The sequence below is a fragment of the Hydra vulgaris genome, chromosome 02 (assembly GCF_038396675.1).
Source record: "Hydra vulgaris chromosome 02, alternate assembly HydraT2T_AEP".
In the NCBI taxonomy this organism is placed as follows: domain Eukaryota; kingdom Metazoa; phylum Cnidaria; class Hydrozoa; order Anthoathecata; family Hydridae; genus Hydra; species Hydra vulgaris.
The window spans coordinates 53,892,539-53,911,863 of record NC_088921.1 but is presented as its reverse complement, the minus strand read 5'-3'; the positions used below and the strand labels follow the sequence as shown (position 1 = coordinate 53,911,863).

At 29.2% G+C, this 19,325-nt stretch overlaps 2 protein-coding genes across 2 annotated transcripts; one reads left to right on the top strand and one right to left on the bottom strand.

Moving 5' to 3' along the window:
* Nucleotides 1-221: 221 nt before the first annotated feature.
* LOC136076139 (uncharacterized) lies at nucleotides 222-4,354 on the bottom strand. The gene is made up of 6 exons (XM_065789608.1): nucleotides 4,231-4,354; nucleotides 3,549-3,611; nucleotides 1,949-2,552; nucleotides 1,244-1,561; nucleotides 573-1,139; nucleotides 222-420 (listed from the first exon to the last, which is right to left on the bottom strand). The coding sequence occupies exons 1-6, from the start codon at nucleotides 4,352-4,354 to the stop codon at nucleotides 222-224; spliced, it is 1,875 nt and encodes a 624-aa protein (XP_065645680.1).
* Nucleotides 4,355-15,343: 10,989 nt separating this feature from the next.
* Nucleotides 15,344-18,849, top strand: LOC100215992 (WD repeat domain-containing protein 83). The gene is made up of 3 exons (XM_065791381.1): nucleotides 15,344-15,702; nucleotides 16,905-17,083; nucleotides 18,281-18,849. Exons 1-3 carry the CDS (start codon nucleotides 15,394-15,396, stop codon nucleotides 18,708-18,710), a joined length of 918 nt encoding a protein of 305 aa, XP_065647453.1. The 5' UTR covers nucleotides 15,344-15,393; the 3' UTR covers nucleotides 18,711-18,849.
* The last annotated feature ends 476 nt before the right edge of the window (nucleotides 18,850-19,325 follow it).

Genomic DNA, 19,325 nt, shown 5'->3' with positions numbered 1-19,325 from the left:
CAGAGTTACTAAAACACGGGTAGTCAAAAATTTTAACCAGAAAGACAGATGATAAACAACATTGTTTGTAACTGCGTCACTTAAATTTCATATAACATTTAAACGGATAAAAAATGCATTTGTGTTAACTAACGAAATTACGTTATTGATTGTTTTTTATCCCAAGCGGAGTAAGAGAAATTAGAAATAATTTAATACCGTTTTTATATAATAAATTTATTCTAATAAATTTGAACAATTGAACAGCTTTCCTGGACTTGTTGAATGCATGGCTGACAAAACAAAAAATGTCTGCAAGGCATCACCAAAGCATTTCGTTCATTGACGGTGCAAACAATGCACTTTGGTGACTCTGTTGAAGTGGAAGTTGGCAAAGGAAGACTCTCACCAAGCTCGTCCGTTAAGTTTTCATCCAAAGCACTAAAATTGTTTAAATACTTCAAATACAATTTTCCATATTTCATTGAAAAAGACAGATTATCAAATAAAGTTAAGTTAATTAGTTTGGTAAAAAGGTTAAAGAAGGTTGATAAATAAGAAGCGGTATACAAAAACTTGGAAAATTATCTTACATAGCTTTGAAGTTTTGAAAAAGATTTGATACTGTTGATAGGAATCTCTCAGTTGTCCAAACTCCGTCTCGAAGGTTTTTCTCAAAACAACGCATTTTTTCAATTGCACTATAGTCGCGTTGGCCACGGCAGACTGGCTGATTGCAAGCAAGCTGTTGAAGCTCTTGAATTGTATGCACTATTACATGCTGATTAAGCAATTCCATAAACTGCCAAAATCCTCTATGCCGATTACCCATGTTTGTTTTCAGACGTCTATTGAGACCTTCTGCATTGTTATTGGTTTTGTGATTCAAGCCATAAACACTGAACCCTCGTGGGGTCACTATATTGAGCCAATACCTCTCAAAATACCTTTTAAAAGCAAGTAGTTTGCTTTTGATTTCGCCACTGAATGTTGCAATCTCAATAACTCGAGATCCCCAAGCAACCAAAATCTTATTTGCAGGAAGGAGACAAAGTGCCATAACTTTTCGTGCCCACTTCTTTACTTGAGTTTGGTGGCGGTATTCCCTCTGAAGACCAAGAATTGCTAATTGCTTGGTGATTGCATTTTCAAAATGAAACCTAAAGATAAGGATTTAAAGGAAATCATTAATTGATAACAAACTATGAGAAACTTTGATATGTTGGAAACTGGGACAAAGTAATAACAAATTAATAACTTATACCTGCAACCATTCACCAAGCTTTCACTCCAAGTTGTTCTTAGAGCATTCTGTAGTCCTCGTTCAAAATCCGACATAATGGTGGCTGGAGAGAAATCTAAAACTTCTTTTATTTCGGAAAAAACAAGCTTATATAGAGCCTCGGATTTGGATGTCATTAAAGCACATACAGCTGGAACAGATGTGCCCCAAAGGTGAGGGTTATCAGGATCAAAATTTATCTGATCCTCATCTGGAATTGGATCTTCAAGCACTGCTGAATACTCAACAGAAAATATCAAGAGCTGATACCACTTGCTTTCCTCCATGCGTGGTGTCATGCTGGAAGTACAATAAATGTAACTATAACTTACAACTGTAAATAAAAGTGTTCTACCTAACGTTTTTAGTATATCAATTTTTTCGTCTTGGGGCTGTCTATTAATTACATCAACAAATAGAAGGGGTTCTGAACTTTTTTGACAATTGTTGACAAAGGTGAGGTGAGGAGGTCAAATAAAGTTGACGTCAACTATTTTACTTTACTTTATTTAATTTCATTACTCAAAAAAAGAGGGGTCTGGGTGGTGGGTGTCTCTGGAAATTTGACAAATTGTTTATAAGGGGGAGGGGGAAGGTAAAAATTGTCAAAAGTTTGTTGACGTAATTAATGGACAGCCCACTAGATAATTTTTTCTTTGAAAAAGTAAAGTGCTTCCATATAAATACCTGAATGTTCCATCAACAAAACACACTTTGGCCGATTTCGCCTTGTTAATGACTAACATATGCCCAAACAGCAATGCTACGTTGTCCTGTTCTGCAACTGATCCCAAGAATATATCTCCATAGCGATGACATTCTTTGTCATTCAGAACTTTAGCAGCTTCTTTTGGTGATTTTGGGTTCGAGGGCTCATTTAGCCTTCTCCTTTTCTGAAGACTTGGGATAATTTGAGGAAAACTAACAGATTCAGAAACAACTGCAGGAAACTCACTCACAGTGTTTTGAAAAATTGAGCGCAGGTCTTCAGATGTTGCTTCTGCTTTTTTCTTCATGGTACTTTTAGCAAGCAGCACTTCAAAATCTGTTTCTCTTGAGCTGCAACTGTGAACAGTTGTAACCTGAAGTTTATCTTTATGAATAAAAGCTCTGCCTTTGCAGTTCATTCTTGTAAAAAAACGGCACTTAAGATGCAGTTTATCTTTATAAAATTTATCTTTTGTGTATCCAAAATCACCAGACCAAAAAACTTTTGAGTTTTTTTTTTCTCCTTCAGTTTCACTATAATTTTTTAAAAAATTCTCTAACGACATTTTGGAATACTGAGTTTCTTAAAATTTTTTTATATTTCAACTTTAAAATTGAATTGAATTTCATTGCACGTGCAAATTAAACTGTTTATTGTGCTGCAAATTAAACTGTAACTTCGTGTAAAGTTAATGTACGAGTAAAGTTAATTTAGGCGAAAAGTTAGGAAATATTCATCGAACTCTTAAATAAGTTTCTTATTGAAAAGTGACTTAGTATTAAAAGTTTCTTAAGATTTTTTCCTAGTAATAGTTTTTCATACAAAAAAAAAAAAGAAAAAAAAGTGTTATCAGAAAATCACATTTTTGACGTTAATCATTAAAATGATTTATTTTTCGATATTAATCATTTTTTCGATCAGTTAATTTTCGACACTATTCCGCTTTCCCAAATAAAAAGTTAAAAAAAAACACATTTAAAGTTTTTTTAGAGTAAAATCATATTTAATGTCTACCAGAAACGTTTGACTAATTTTTTTTATTGGAATTATGTTTATCATGAAGCCCTTTGGCTATTGATCATAACTTTTTACTTTAGCGTAGATTTTGGGGTAACGCCTCAGCAAACAAAACAACAGCTCTTGTTTTGTTTGCTAAAGCGTTGTTAAAGTAAACAACTTTTCATAACTCCTAAAAATCCAATTTTAACATATGTTAATGAACAACATTAGATAGTAATATCAATAAGTTGTCTGAGATTTAAAAATTAGGATATTTTTACTAGTATTTTAAATATTTGACAAAAGAATTGAAATGTCACAAAAGTGGGTTGTAGAAAATTTTAAAACTAGAGTTTAGATACCACAAAAAAATAAAAACAACCAAAATCTGTACCTCAGTTGATAAACATTTGAAAGCATCATAGCAGAAGTTCTACCTGGTGACTACTGCGTCACTAACTTTTTGCTGATACAGTTTTTTAGTTTTGGGCATCCCAGATCCCGAGCCTTTGAAAAACCAGATTCTGTTTAAGCAAATATACATCGAAAGTGGGGGCAAGTACAGAAACTTTTTTTTACCTAGTACAAAAGCAATAATAACTGGGTATGTTTTGTTTAGCAGATTATCTTTTAAACAAACAGCTAATAAAATATAACATATAATATATAACTATAATATTCTACTAGTTTAATTTTATTTTTAATTTTATTTTTAGTTTATTTTTATTTGCTATTAGTTTACCAGGTTCTTTTTAAGCAAAAATACCCAGAAAGTGCTAGGCTGAACTTTTAATCTCAGGCTTAATATATATATATATATATATATATATATATATATATATATATATATATATATATATATATATATATATATATATATTTATTATTTCAATGAATTATTTTTTTATATATAAATTGATATATTTTTCTATCCACAACTTACTGAGCCCATTTGTTATAGAGAACACATGTACTGCACAGCCTAAAGACATTAAAATCACTTTCTCAATTGATAATAATAAAAATTCTTGCTTTTGATGAAGATGTTCTGTCACTCCATTTAGATATATTGTTCAGTTCATCAACTATTTGTGGAAGCTCAATACTAAACGTCAGCAAAGCATCATGTATTTCAACCCATCGTGTTTCGCAGAGTGAAAGCAGTTGTGAATTTAGTAATTTTTTTTATAATAAAATTTTGTTTTGCAAAAGTATTGAAAAAAGCCACAACTCCGCTAATAACCCCCAAACAATTTCTTACTGCTTGTACGTTCGAACTCTTGGATAAAGTTAAATTTAAAGCATGATTTATAACATGGACACCAAACAGCTTTTGACACAACTTGTTGAGTTTCAACTACTGCTCCTTTTTGCAATGACGGCATAACACTTCAACCATATGTTCCCACACCAACATATTTTTCTAAAGAAAGATGTAACTTTTTTTCCAGCAGATTTGTAACCGATTGACCAACAACTTTGCCGTCAAGAATAGGTTCTTGTAAATGGATGCATTACTTTTAGATTGATGATTTTGATCATGTAAATTAACAAACCCAACAAAATCTTCTCGAACTGATTCATCAGGCATCAAATAGCGTAATACTGTTGTTGATTGTGACTGATGTGATCATGGCCTACTTAAAATACTTTAAGTTGGCCATGACGTGATGCATCAGTTGTTTCGTCAAACATAATAGCATAATAATTTGATTCTCTAACAGGACTCACGATTTGTTCACATATTTCTTTTCCGCAGCATTCAATTAAAGCATTTTGTGCAGTTTTGCTAATGTATGTTGCAGAAGCTTTTGCTGTTTTCAAATGATTTTCTAAATTTAAATCGCCCTAGTTTACTCTAAATTTCAGCAACTCTCAAAAAATACCTTCATTTGTCATTACATCAGAATCGTCATAGTCTATGTCTAATAAGCTGCCATCATTTCTGTGGCCTTTAAAAGATATATTATGCCTTCCTAAAAAATATAATTGTTTTAACAATAGGTGTCAATCGTTGACGAATTTCTACAACCGTTGAAGCCGTTGAGTGTTTACTCTGTTAACAATATCCATTGCTTGTTTATTATAGTTTTTTAAAAAACACCTTTCTGCTTCGACAGCTTCCTTGTGATATGTTGCTTTTCGTGACTTGCTAGATCTCCGTCCTTGCCTCAGTTTACCAAACACATGTAATGCTTAACTAGCTTCTGAAGTGCAACTTGTTTGTGATCATTTGTATTTTTCCAGATGAAAATGATATCGCTTAAGAAATCACTTTTCTCGATTACTTTTCTTAATGTGAACTGAATTCGGCATTTTGAAGTCAGTTGATGGTTTCCATGATAATTCTAACAGGTTTTTTATAGTTATATGATCAATAGTTGTAACGACAAAGTTTTCAATGCCATTAATAAACCCAGCATTTAAAATTTGACTTGAAACATGTCCGGCTAATTTTAGTGGTTGCAGAGTCATGTTGAGGCTCACTTAAAATCTGTTCATTTTCTGAAACAGATATAACTATGTCAAGTGAGATATCATTCCTTTTCTGCCTTTCTTTGTTTATGTCTTTGTTTGTAGTTCTGATTTCTCATGTTCAACATGTTGAATAGCAGTACTAATACTAATTTCCGGTGATGGTGCTGATGCGGTTATGAGTTCATTCATTATTTTAGTATCCTTAATAGTAGCAGTAAAACTAGTTGAAGGTATTTAAACAAAGTTTTCTTTTTCGATGCTATGAAGAATGAATCGAACTACTCTGCAACCGAAAAGAATTAGTTCTCTTCTTTGCGTCTCAAAAAAATAATGATTACTGTAGCAACAATTTATAACTTTTTTTTTTACTATTGTAAACTGATATTAAACTAATATTACAAAATTGTTTAAAACTACTGATTTTGAAAGTAATTTTTTTTTAGTATTAAGTGTCGTTTAAGTCAAATAACATTTGATCAAAAACTTTCTTTTAATATACTCAATTTAATTGCTGTAATCTGCTGAATAAAAAGCACTGGTTTCTATTAAGATAACTACTACATTAATTTAACAGGTTTGTATTAGGTAAGTTATGTTTTCAAAATTGTAAATTACGATAAGATTAACTGATAATTATTTAAAAGAATTTTAGAAAACAAAATAGAAAAAAGCTGAAAAAAATTAAAAAAATAGTCTGTTGTAAAACCAAAAACCTTAATCAATGTTTCTCCATTTCGGCTATCCTTAACGTTCAGCTAAAGAATAATATATTACTATATATATAATATAATATATATAATATAATATATATATATACATATACATATATATATATATATATATATATATATATATATATATATATATATATATATATATATATATATATATATATATATATATATATATACATATATATATATATATATATATATATATATATATATTCAAGGGGCTCTCGTTGGTATTCATGTTGGTATCCGTCTCGTATAGGTGTTCAAGGCGCTCTCGTTGACTGGATCTCAGCTTGGCTAAGCAATCGATGTCAACGTGTGGTTATAAACGGCATTACTTCTGAATGTCACTAGTGGAGTGCCTCAAGGCTTGGTCTTGGGCCAATTGCTATTTGTAATCTTTGAAAACGACCTGCCGGACAGAATTACTCATCATATGAAGCTGTTTGCCGACGACAGCAAAATAATAGGGATAATTAAAAAGGAGTCGGACAACATCACTCACCAAGATGACGTTGACAGAGCATTGGAATGGTCACATAATTGGATCTTGCATTTCAACGTTGAGAAATGCAAAGTAATGCATGTTGGGCGCGGATGTAACAATTCAACGTACAAATACTCAATGTCTAACGTCGACGGCACCCTTCGTCATCTCGAAAAAACCGCAGTCGAAAGAGACCTTGGTGTGATGGTCTCGAATGACCTTAACGTCAGACCACAAATAGAGTCAGCCGCATCAGTAGCAAATAGAATGTTAGAGAGACTCAAAAAAACATTTCGCAGTTGCAGTTTTTATTTATGGCGCACTCTGTATCTCACTTACATTCGCCCCCATCTTGAGTTTGTTGTACAAGCCTGGTCACCGCATTTAAAATCAGACATTGCCATTCTTGAGCAAGTCCAACATCGAGCAACAAAAACAATATCGACTATTAGGCACCTGTCCTATGAAGATCGACTCCAACGGCTCGGTTTAACAACTCTTGAAGAACGCCGCAAAAGAGTAGATCTTATCGTGCAATTCAATATCATTCGTAAACTCAAGCTTGTTAGTTTTGTCGTCCCGCAAAAATTTCAAAAAGTAAAGATAAGTATATTCTAAGAGGCCATAACCATAAACTAGAACGTCAGATGATAAAAAACTGTGAGGAGCGATATAACTTTTTTTCAAATAGAATTGTCGCCCCATGGAATGCGCTTTCGCAAGAACCAGTGAACGCTCAATCCATCAACGCTTTCGAAAACAACATAAGAAAGTAACTTTATAGATACAATTGCTGCTTTGTCTGCAGCGTCTGTATCTCCATGTTCGTCAGCATAGAGGCGCCTGGTGTAGCACCTCTTCATCAAATTATAAATAGATTATTGTATTTGTATTTGATCACTGAATAATAAATAGTAATAATATATATATATATATATATATATATATATATATATATATATATATATATATATATATAATTTTATACTCTTATAACTCTTGTTATAACATTTCGTTTATGTTCTAACAAGTTATTCGACAGTTATGCACCATTGGCCATAAATTAGATTTCTTTTTTTTATTATTATTATTATTATCCTGTTTGATTAAAATTATTTTAAAAACTTTTAAACTTTTTATCATGTTTACTACTTAGTTGACAAGTTGTTTCCTTAAAGTTTATTTTGTACGCCTAATTGTATGTAACTTTATAATATCTACTGTTATTTTTTATTTTTTATGTCGGTAAAAAATTAAGGCTCGTTGCTTTATTTTTAAAATTAATCTAATATATTGATGACTTTTTTCGATAATTTTGAATTAATTTTCATCAACATTTATTAACTCTATACTTTTTATTTTGAAGTTGTATTAAGAAAAACACGGATAAGTTAAATAATAAAAAAGCTATAAAATGAACGAAGAAATACAGCATGAAACTCCTAAATCACGGTCGAGAATCTCAGAAAAAACACGCTACGAATCTATTTTTCTTTAAAACCAAGGACTATCTCATCGTCAATTAGCTAAAAATTAAATATCGCATATTCAGTTGTTGCACGTATTTTAAAACGTTTTTCTGAAACAGTTGACATTAAGGATCGGAAACAACCTGGTCGGCCATCTATAACAACACAAAGAGATGAACGTTTATTAATTCGCTCTCGGCCATAATTTAAACAATACTTCTGGAATAAATGTGGATACGAAAACTTTTCGAATAATTCTTCATAGAAATAACTATATGTGGCGATCTGCATGCAAAAATCCAAGACTTTCAATAAAATAGCAAAAGACAAGGATAGATATGCGAAAATGTCGTAAAATGCTACGGCGATCACCTCAAGATTTGATTCGAATTGTACATTAAAACAAACCAAGCAAGGCAGCGGCAGTGTAGGCATTCTGGTCTACATGAATTATGCAGGACTTGGATGCTATCGATTATTTGAAGGTTGAACTAATGTTAATCGAACTAATCGAATAATAGATCACTATCTTCTTCTCTCAATCGATATATTTAAAGAAAAAAATTGCAATATCATATATCAACAATTCCGTGCATTATGTCATACAGCAAAAATATGTAAACAATGGTTTAAAGACATCCAAGTTTCAAAAATGTTGTGGCTAACAGCCCAGACTTAAATTGTATTGAAAATTTATGGTTATGGTTAGATCATCATCTTGGAACAGTGAGCTCCAATTTATAGCGAATGGTGAATGTCAGGATAAAACAATAATAATTTCAATTTCGTTTTTAGATATCTTTTTAAGGAATAATACTATTTCTATGCAAGATAATGCAAAATCATGCAATTATTTCATAACATTCTTTAAATAACAAGGTTGAAAGATCAATCGGTTTTATAGGAATATTTTTTTATCTTTAAATACAATGACTCTGCAAATGGTAAACGTCAAAAAGGCAAAAAAAAAAAAAAAATTAAATTAAATAAAATAGAAATTCTATTATATTCTACTCCCTCCGTCCGGAAATATGGTATACGTTTCAACAAAAATCGTAGATTATTGTGATTATAAAAGTAAATTGGCAACTTTCATTACATTGTTATAGTAAATACTCATGACAATATAACCTGAAATATTTGACGTAAGCAATATCGTTCTTAACTAAAAACTTAACGCTCAAACAGTGTTTCTTGAGACAAATAAAATAATTACGAGCAAGACGAGTATGGAAAATTCTGAAGGAAATTTGTTAAACTTAGAAAGAAGAGATTCCAAATATAAATAATTAACCAAAAAACAACGTCAAGGTATATTATAAAAATTATTACAGCAGATGAAGGAGAATAAGCTAAAACACGGTGCAATAAAGCGTAAGCGTACAATAAAGCCAAATCAAATTTTGAGTGAAAAAAATCATTCTTAGTTAATTAAAATGTTTCAAATAAAGTTAATATAATAAACTTGTCATGTACGTTTTTTGATTTATTTTATTTTTTCGCAAATGTATACCATATTTCCGGACAACAAAAATCGCTAAAATGTATACCATACTTCCGGACGGAGGGAGTATTATATTCTATTAGAATAATAAAAAGTTTTGAAAGAAAAAAAGAAAAGTTTTAATAAAAGAAAAAAAATGAAAATCGGAAAAAAGAACTTTTAAAATAAAGAAATATTTAAGTCCAAAAGTTTGATCATAAACTTTTTTTTTAGATGCCCCAAGAAGTCCTTACGGTCTTATCACAGAGCACTACGGAAGAGCATTTCTTTTTCCGTAGAAAGGAAGTTCACGTCTTCTTCCTTACCGATGTTATCAGACTTAATCAGAGATGGCGTTGAACCACGGATCTCAAGTTTCTGAGGCAAGCGCGCTAACCACTGCGCTAGGTCTACTGAAGGGTATATACAAGGCTGAAGATACGCTTTTCGTTATCGAGCGGGGAGGGTGGGGGTCACAATTGTCAATTTCTGAAAAAAGGTTACCTACATTTTGCAATTTCTATAAAGAAAAAAAGGGTCCTTAAAAAAAAGTGGCCTTGTTACAAATTAGAGTCTGTTGTCATGACAGCAGACTCTATTTTGTAACAAGTTTTTATACTTAAATATGAAATTTGCACAGCACGATTACAAGTTGTATGAATTTCAGCGAATGCGAGCGTTCTTATTATAAGTTAACAAAGTTTGTAATTTTGTTTATATCTATTTTTTTTTTTTTAATTTAAGAATTTTATTTGTATGTATTTTTTTCTTAAATATGGATGGACCGTTTTTTAAACAAAAATAAATGTTGGCTAGAGGGAGCAGATGTAGAATTTAAAATAAGCATATATCAGCGATGTCCCTTTTCATCATCTGGAGGATTTCAAGGACGACCCAAAAAAAAATTTTACGACTCATCCTTTAAAACCAAAAAACGGAAGGTTGAAGACTTAATAAAATCGCAAAGGTTAGGATCATCAGAAAAAATAAAATCAAAAAGCTTTATTTGTGGTGGCAGGAAGTTAAATCGTGACGAGGCATTAGCTTATTACATTGATGTGCAAGTCATTCTTATAAATAGACGCAAAAGTGGTCTTTAAAGGCAGGGCATACTGTATTTCCATCTTATTATAATCTATGCAAGTCAAAAAAGTTATGTTATTTATTAGATGAACATATTTTTATTACAGAAACACGTTCCGAAATTAATCTTCAAGCCATACTTGATAAAACTACTGAGCACCTAATTGAAGCCCAGTGTAAAGTTCCTAAAATTCATACTTTTACTACGCCATTCACATTAATTAGCAAATGGAATCGTGATGGGAGCTCTGGTCACAGCACTTATAAACAGAGATTTACAAACTCTGATGCTACTGATGAGAATCTGTTTGTATTTTCATTTGTTCCGTTGAGACTGAGTGACGGCCAAAATATTATTTGGCAAAATCCGCGACCTTCAACAACATTTTTTGCTGACCAACAAAATTTATTTTTTCAAAAGAAACAAATGTATTTACTACAACAGAAACTAAATTTTTCTCAATTTATTCCAAAATCTATAAGATTCGGCGAATCTCAAATTGCTGTTAAACATGACCCTAATATTCTCAATGATAGATAGAAAAGTTTGCAATGGCTTGACTGACACAAGTCCTCAACAAAAATGTTTTATATGGTGCAACTCCAAAAATGATGAATAGTGAACTAAAAGACCTAGTATTTAGAAAAGAACATTATGGTTTTGGTCTCTCTACTTTGCACGCGTGGATTCGCTTTTTTGAGTGCATGTTACACATTAGCTATTATTTAGATAAATAAAAGTGGCAAAATTTAACAACTATATGAGTCTTATTGTAGACAAACCAAAACCTGGCTTTTGGAATACAAATGATGGAAACAAAGCTCGGTTTTTTATCAAGCCAGAGTGAAATTAAGTGGTGAGATTACGAGTTTAGACGTCAATCACATTCAGAATTTCAGTATTTTATTAAGAACACTTTCCTCGGGCTATGATATTAATTATAATTAATTTGAAAAACTTTGTACTGAAACCAAAATTCTTTTTCTTAATCTATACCCATGGTACTATATGCCTGTTACTGTGCACAAAATACTTGTACATTGTACGAAAGTTATAAAAACATGTCTTCTTCCAATCGGACAGCTATCGGAAGAGTCTCAAGAAACCCGCATTAAAGATTTTCATCGATTCTGCGAGCATCATACAAGAAACAACTCATGTATTTCCACAAATTTAGATTTGCTCAATATGCTTTTGGTAACATTAGATCCTGTCATCAACACATACAGAGAATTGTCAAGTAAGAAAACGAGTAAATTACCGTCAGAAGTTTTGAATTTAATTGTCCCACCTGTAATCCCACTCAGCTGGTTGGAAATACGATTCTGTGTGGCGGTGAATATTTTTTAGGGTCTGATTCTTTGGATAGTGAAAATAACAATGATTAATCCGAGGATTGTTGTTAAGAAAATGTTTTTTTTATTTTACGTTATCTGCTGAATTATAGTATACTTTTTTATTTTTATTTTTGGCAAAATTTTATAACATAATTTATATGCTAAAATAAAGTATTTATTTTTATTACCTAATTAACTTTTCATTACTAAAATTTAAAATTTCTTAAAACTATAAAAAATACTTACATATAAACATTTAAAATAATCAAAAAGGCGTAACTAATCAAAATATTATTAATTACATTCTTTGGAATCAAATTGCAGAACAAAATATTTTTGTCCACCCAGCTTATATAATGCGATTCACTGTGCGGTGCAGAGGCTCCAATTTACTTTTATTAACTCTACTCCAAGCCGCGTTTGTGTAGTTTATGTGGCATTAAAAGAACAAGTGGAACCGCTGAATTTAAGTATATTAATTGCTATGAATAGTATTCCTATACCTTAGAAATTTTTGCAGCTCTTAATATGTTTTTCCAGTAAAGCCTTTCGTTAGTAGAAGTTTTATTTTTTTACTACATTTTTAAATGAGACTCTGGCATTTTAGTTAATTTACTCTTTTTTTTACATCTGTAATTTTTTATCGGTAATTTTTAGTGTGATACGTGGTTTATCTTCGTGTACATCTTTCATGGCCAACGATACGGGTTTTAAATTGGAGGAACGCAATCAATTTCTAAAAAAAGTCCTCTATATCTAGAATTTTCTAAAAAAAAAAAAAAAAGATCCTGTAGAAAAAATGCGTGTATAAAAGTAATGAACGAAGATAAGTTACACATCGCTCTAAAAATTTGACAAAAATTAAAAAAAGACAAAAAATTAAAAAATTATCTTTGAATAGCCTTCTTAAAATAGTCTTCTACTCTCAAAATATTACTATTGCAGCTATCAGGATTTTCCTTAAAGATCTAAAAGGAAAAGGGGGAGGAGGTAAAGTACTTTTTTTACCAACTAAGACCAAAGCAAAAAATTTTACGACCTGGATAAATAAAAAAGGTCCTCGTTGGTTGACATTTTCCGACTGCCAACTAAACACCCTAATTTGCCAACTCCAGGATCCAAATTTGCCTACTAATTTTTGAAAAACAAAACTTTCCAAGGGGATTAGATACCCCTACACCTCCCCCTAGGGACGATATTGATAACTATTACATTAGTTATTGTTATATGTTATATTCGATAATCAAAAAAAAGCATGTTCAATGCCTTTTTGCACGAATTCAAAATTAATCATTGATCTATGTGGCACACTTGAACAAAAATTAATTCTTGTTGAGTTTTTAAAAATTAATTTTTGCTAAGTGCGCGTATGGCTCGGAAATATTTCTCGGAAATGTAACGGCGTGCAAGCAGCATTAAAAAAACAAAACTATAACTGGATTTTTTCTAGCTGTAGAAATCAAACTCTAAACCTTGAGGTTGTTAGTTGCGCAGGTTCGTGCAAAAAGGTAGTTAAGCATTTTGATACTATTCAGAAAATGCATGTCAAATCAGTTCTCCTCAACGGCGGAATATTTTAAAACAACAAGTTTCGATCTCATTGAATGGAATATCAAAGCCAAGTTATCAGTTCGAATAATAATAAGTCAATTTATAAGTTCGAATAATAATAAGTCAATTCCAAAGCAATTCAAACTCACTGACTCATGCTTGTGCCATTGATATTACCTGACTTTTCTATAACGGAAGTAATAGAAAAGTCAGATAATAACAATAGTCTATTATTGCTAATAGGTTTACTTAGTGAAGCCCCCAGTGAGCACAGGACGTAAAAAAAAAAAAACGTCTTTTAAATGTCTTTTGAATGTTCAAAAGACGTCTTTTTTAGAAAAAAGTTTTATATAATAATTTTTTAAAATATTAGTATTACCCTTAAAAATCAGGAATGGAGACGAATAAAGATGTCATAAAAAGACTTTTATGTATATCTGATTTAGTTATTTCATCTTACAGAAAAATTATTTTTTCAATAAAAAAAATTCTTCCTAGTTTTGTTGAACTTTTTATTTACATAAATTCTACGTTCTTTAAACGTAGACAAATCTAATTCTTAATTTTTTCATGAAATTTTTTTTAAAATAACTTAAATAGATTTTAAGGTTGCAGCTATAAATACGTGCTTAACATATATTTTTTATGCTTTGTATAATCAAATTATAGCTTTTTTTTTTTTAAATTTGGTAATTTTGTCCCACTGTGCTCTGCGGTTAAAAAAACCTTATGTTCCATTTACGTGACGATATTCGACAAAATGCATTTTATTTTTGGGATCAAACGGATGTAAAATACTTACAAAACATTTAAAAAGTTTATTAAAAAAATTTCCCCATTAAAGTTCATTTACTTTATTTTATTTAATATTTTATTATTAAGTAAGTTATATCTGAAGACCTCACTTACTCTTACTTATCAATATATAACTTCTCACTGAAGTTATATATTGAATTAGAAATCTTACTTACTCTTAAAAGATATTTCTTAAAATAAAGTGTTTTATATGAGTAGTCATCACCTCGTGTGGAACAAAAAGTTCAGCAGTTTTAATGATTTATGCTTGTTTTTTTTATTTTATTTCATAGAATAAAAAAAACAAGCTTTAAAAGTTTTTTTCATAAAAAGTTCAGCAGTTTTGATGATTTATGCTTGTTTTTTTTATTTTATTTCATAAAAAAAAAAAACAAATATAAAAACAGTCATCACACAATCATAATTATTCACAAAGCAGAATTCACAAAAAAGTTGTTTAAGTAAACGGGAACTTTTCTAAAATAAAAAACTGTTCCTAAATATTATCGTTTTTGTTATTATTGTTATTATTGTTATTATTTCTATTATTGTTACTATTATTATTGTTATTATTGTTATTATTATTATTATTATTATTATTATTGATTTATAATCTTTGTTATGATTGTTTTAAAGTTAATAAATGTTGTTGCTGCTGCTGCTGTAGTTGCACAACAACAAGCTTGTTATCTTGCAAGATAAGGATAGTTTTTTATGATACCACTTTTTCTGATTTCAATCTTTTAAACTCAGAATACTATTTAGTATTCTGAGTTTAAAAAATTGAATAGTATTTTTATTGTGACAAAATTACTTGGAAAATTTGTTTTTAAAGAACAGATATAATAATTTAGTAAAAATACTTGTAACTTGGCTCATTAATTTCTTCTTTTTTCTTTGGATGAATTATCTTGAAACTTAATAATTCCTTTAAGATAATTGCATCATTTTTTCAATTACTTTTTTTATATTTTATTTATTATTATGGTTGAAAGTATTTTAAACAATGTCAGATGATTTTCCAGTGCATTTACAGACTGAGTTAAAGCATCCTGGTGCAGTGTCAGCTCGTGCTATAATTTTTAATAAAGATGGAGATTATTGCTTAACATGTGGTAGCGATAAGTCATTGCGACTTTGGAATCCTTATAAAGGTACTCTTTTAAAGACATATAATGGGCATGGCTATGAAGTATTAGGCTGTGATGCTTCAGCAGATAACAGCAAAGTTACATCTTGTAGTGCTGACAGAACTGTTGTTTTATGGGATGTAGGAACTGGGCAAGTATTACGCAAGTACAGAGGACACTTAAGTGTAGGTGAAAGGAAGCTATTTATATATTTTCAAAAAAATATGCAATATATTCTTAGGTCTGACATAAAACCTGAGAATATAATTTTTTATTACTTTTACTCCTTAGTATTTTTTATTTTTATTTTAAGCACTAAAATTTTTTTTTACCCTATGGTTTAAGCAGCTTTTTAAGCAGTCAATTTACACTTTGCTGAATTTTTGTTTTACAAAAGTTACTTTGATTGTAAGCTTTTTAAAATAGCTTAATTTACTTTTATGGTTTTCTATCCTATATTCATATTCAAGAATTTCTTGTTTTTGCATTAACTGTTTGTTTTGTTCAGCCTCATTATGTTAGCCTTTATTTTTTTTAAAGTTCCTATTGTTTTTTTTTTATCTTCTAATTTTTTATATTATTTTCTCTTTTTTCTTTAATATATATATAGGAAAAGGTGAAAATAAAATGATTATAAAAAGTATACTCTGTTGACATAGCATCAAAAGCATCAAGGTCTTTTTCAGATTTGGGTCACACAGTCAAATTCGAGGTCTGAAATGAAAAGAATTAAAAAAAAGAAAGTTATTTCTTTCTTTTATAAAAAGCGCATTAAAAACGGAATATTTTAAAAATCATTTTTTTTTGGTATTTATATCAATTTACTAAAAAAATTTCTTTACCATTCCTTTATTCTAAAAACTTTAATAAAGTTTTGAACTAACTTTACATAAAGCTTAGCAGAGAGATATGAACCAAGTTTAAGAGTATATTTTGTTAAAAAGTCTTTCAAATATTTTAACCTAATAAGTTGCGATGGTATCCTCTTCAATTTTTATTTTAAAAAAGTTATATAAAACTTATATATAGAAATTAATAAAATTATAAATAGACTTTCTGATATTAATTTTTAATATAACTATGATTCAATTGTTTCTATAAAATACTTGAAACTAAGTATTGTATCTGAAACATTGTTTGCTCAAAAAGCAATTTTAACCTTAAAAGTTTATTTTTTCATGATTATAATCTCACTAAATTAAACTAATTAACAGTAAAAAATGGTGTGCTAAAATGTTGTTTTCTTTCTTTTTGATAGTTCTTATACATAAACAGCTATAGTTCATAGAGTTTGATTAAAAATATAGTTAAATAGTGTTTAAAATAAAAATAAATTTTTTTTATTAAAAATAAAAAATAAATATGTTTTTAATAAATTTTTTAATAGCGAGTAAACAGTGTACGTTTCAATAGTCAAGATGCTTCAATTATTGTAAGCGGATCATATGATTCTACAGTTAGATGTTGGGATACAAGATCAAGATCTTTAGAAGCTGTTCAAGTTTTAGATGATGCAAAAGATAGTATACCTACTCTACAAGTTTCAGAGCATGAGGTTCTCACAGGGTATGAGTTCCAATTTTCGATTTTAAAAGTTATAGTTCCTTTTTTAAAAATTTATATTTCAAGAGGAAAAAGCAGGTATAAGCAATAAAAAAAAACAACTTGTTAGTATATAATTCCAAATTTTAAATTTTGACTTGACACTCTTTCTTTAAAATAAAATATAGATTTAATCAGAAAAAAAAAAAAGACATAATTCTAGGAATTCTCTCATTTGATCTGTGTCATCTCAGTATAATATAAGTTATTAATATAATAATAGGATAAAAACTACTACTGATAACACTAATAAAGTTATTTTGCTGTGTTATGTGCATAAGAGCAGTTGCTCTGATCAAACATTGTAGCCTGCTACTTGTGATATAATTGTATATTGAGTGATTTGTTTATAAAGATTTGAGCAAAATATGTTCTAAATATTTTTTGAAAATTTCTTAAGGAAACACATTTTTAATTTTATTTTATTTTAAACACAAATTACAGTCTGAGAAGATCACTTCTAACTACATAGTTCATCTTAGCCACTTTGAGGGAATAAAGTTGAAAAATTAGAACATCCAAATCTTGAAATCTTACCATTACGTGCAAAAAAAAAAATCACGAATTTGTTTAGCAACGTTTTGGAGTCTACAACTCATACCTATTTAAAAAAAAAAAAGATTTAAAATTAAATGATTAATCTGACATAATTTTCAATATAGTTTTTAAAGATGGCTAAACTTTAAAATGACTTATACCTTTAAAAATTTTAAAGAATAGTTCTGATTTCACAAATACTAACAGTTTGGATTTTGTTTATTGTTCTCATGACCTGACAAAGTAATACAAATTATTATTTTTTAAGAATATTGTCTAGATCTCAGTGGTTCTTAAATGGCTCTAATAATTTAAGTTCAGCTTCATAAAGACACTTCTTTCAAGCTCTCAATGAAAACAAGACTGCATTTAACTGATCTTCAGTTTTGATTTATTACTTACTGCTCTAGTCTGAACTGTGAAAAATTAGTCAGCCTAAAAAAATTTAGTTTTTTTTTTTTAATTTTTTAAAAACTAATTTAAAAAATTTATACATTAATAATTATTAAATTTGTTAAATATTAATGCAATAATATTTAAAGGTAATAAATATAAAAGGGATAATAAAACAAGGCAAAATAACACTTTTTTTTTTCTTTAATTTTGCTCAACTTATTTATTTAGATCTGTAGATGGCTATGTTCGTTTATATGATCTTCGGCAAGGTAAACTTACAGAAGATTGTATGGCTGATCCAGTTACAAGTGTTTCGTTTACTAATGATGGTCAGTGTATACTAGCCTCAACTTTGGATAGCAAAATACGTTTAATTGATAAACAAAATGGTGCTGTTTTGAACACATATACTGGGCATATAAACAAAGACTATAAAATTGATAGTACACTGTTATTAAATGATACTCATATAGTTAGTGGTTCAGAAAATAATTCTATTGTTATATGGGATTTAATTCATGCAAAAATAGCATTTGAATTTAAAAATGCACATAGTTCTGCTGTTTATTCAATAAGCAGACATCCTAGTAAAAATTATATACTTGCTGCATCTACAGATTCTTCCAGATTATGGGTTACAAAAAGCTTTACAGATTAATTGATTGTTTCAAATGTAATTTTAATTTGTTAAACCAAATCAATATTGTTCTGTTGTTTTTTTTTCAAAATCTTAACTTTTTTAAAGTCAACTTGTGTTAAAAAATATTTTGATCAATTATTAATTAAAATTTAAAACAATATCAAATATATTTTTTTATTGTTTTTGCCCATTATTATTTTGAATCATAAATGGATTTAAATTATTTTGGGTCATTTATTTCTCTAACTAGACTTTTTATCTTTATTAACTGTCTATAAAATCTTTATTAATATTTATAAGTCTATTCTGAAGTGTCAATAATTAAACAACAAATTTATATTTAGGCGTAACAAAAGTAATTTAAAGTCAAATTTGAAATTTGACTTAAAATTGCTTTAATTAGTTTATAAACAATTATACAGCGATTTTATCATTCTACATCGATTATATCGTACACCCAGATCAAGGGTGCCACAAGTCAAAAAGTGTCAAACTGAGAAAATCAGGGTTGAAGTTTTAAGTTTTTAATATTTTTTCCAACTAAGAGCGCCATTTGTATCTGTCATTTTGTAAACATTCATTTTAGACTTGTGGTATTTTGTCACCATGTACAACACAGAACATACTATCAAA

What these genes read in the sequence shown, in the direction of transcription:
- LOC136076139 (XM_065789608.1), bottom strand. Translation starts at nt 4,354, where the DNA reads ATGCCGTCATTGCAAAAAGGAGCAGTAGTTGAAACTCAACAAGTTGTG. An exon ending in AGAGTTCGAACGTACAAGCA is followed by an intron (nt 3,612 to 4,230) that starts GTAAGAAATTGT and finishes ATATTTTATTAG; the next exon opens with CTGTTTGTTTAAAAGATAAT. An exon ending in AGCTTGGTGAATGGTTGCAG is followed by an intron (nt 1,140 to 1,243) that starts GTATAAGTTATT and finishes CCTTATCTTTAG; the next exon opens with GTTTCATTTTGAAAATGCAA.
- LOC100215992 (XM_065791381.1), top strand. Translation starts at nt 15,394, where the DNA reads ATGTCAGATGATTTTCCAGTGCATTTACAGACTGAGTTAAAGCATCCT. An exon ending in AGTACAGAGGACACTTAAGT is followed by an intron (nt 15,703 to 16,904) that starts GTAGGTGAAAGG and finishes ATTTTTTAATAG; the next exon opens with CGAGTAAACAGTGTACGTTT. An exon ending in GAGCATGAGGTTCTCACAGG is followed by an intron (nt 17,084 to 18,280) that starts GTATGAGTTCCA and finishes TTATTTATTTAG; the next exon opens with ATCTGTAGATGGCTATGTTC.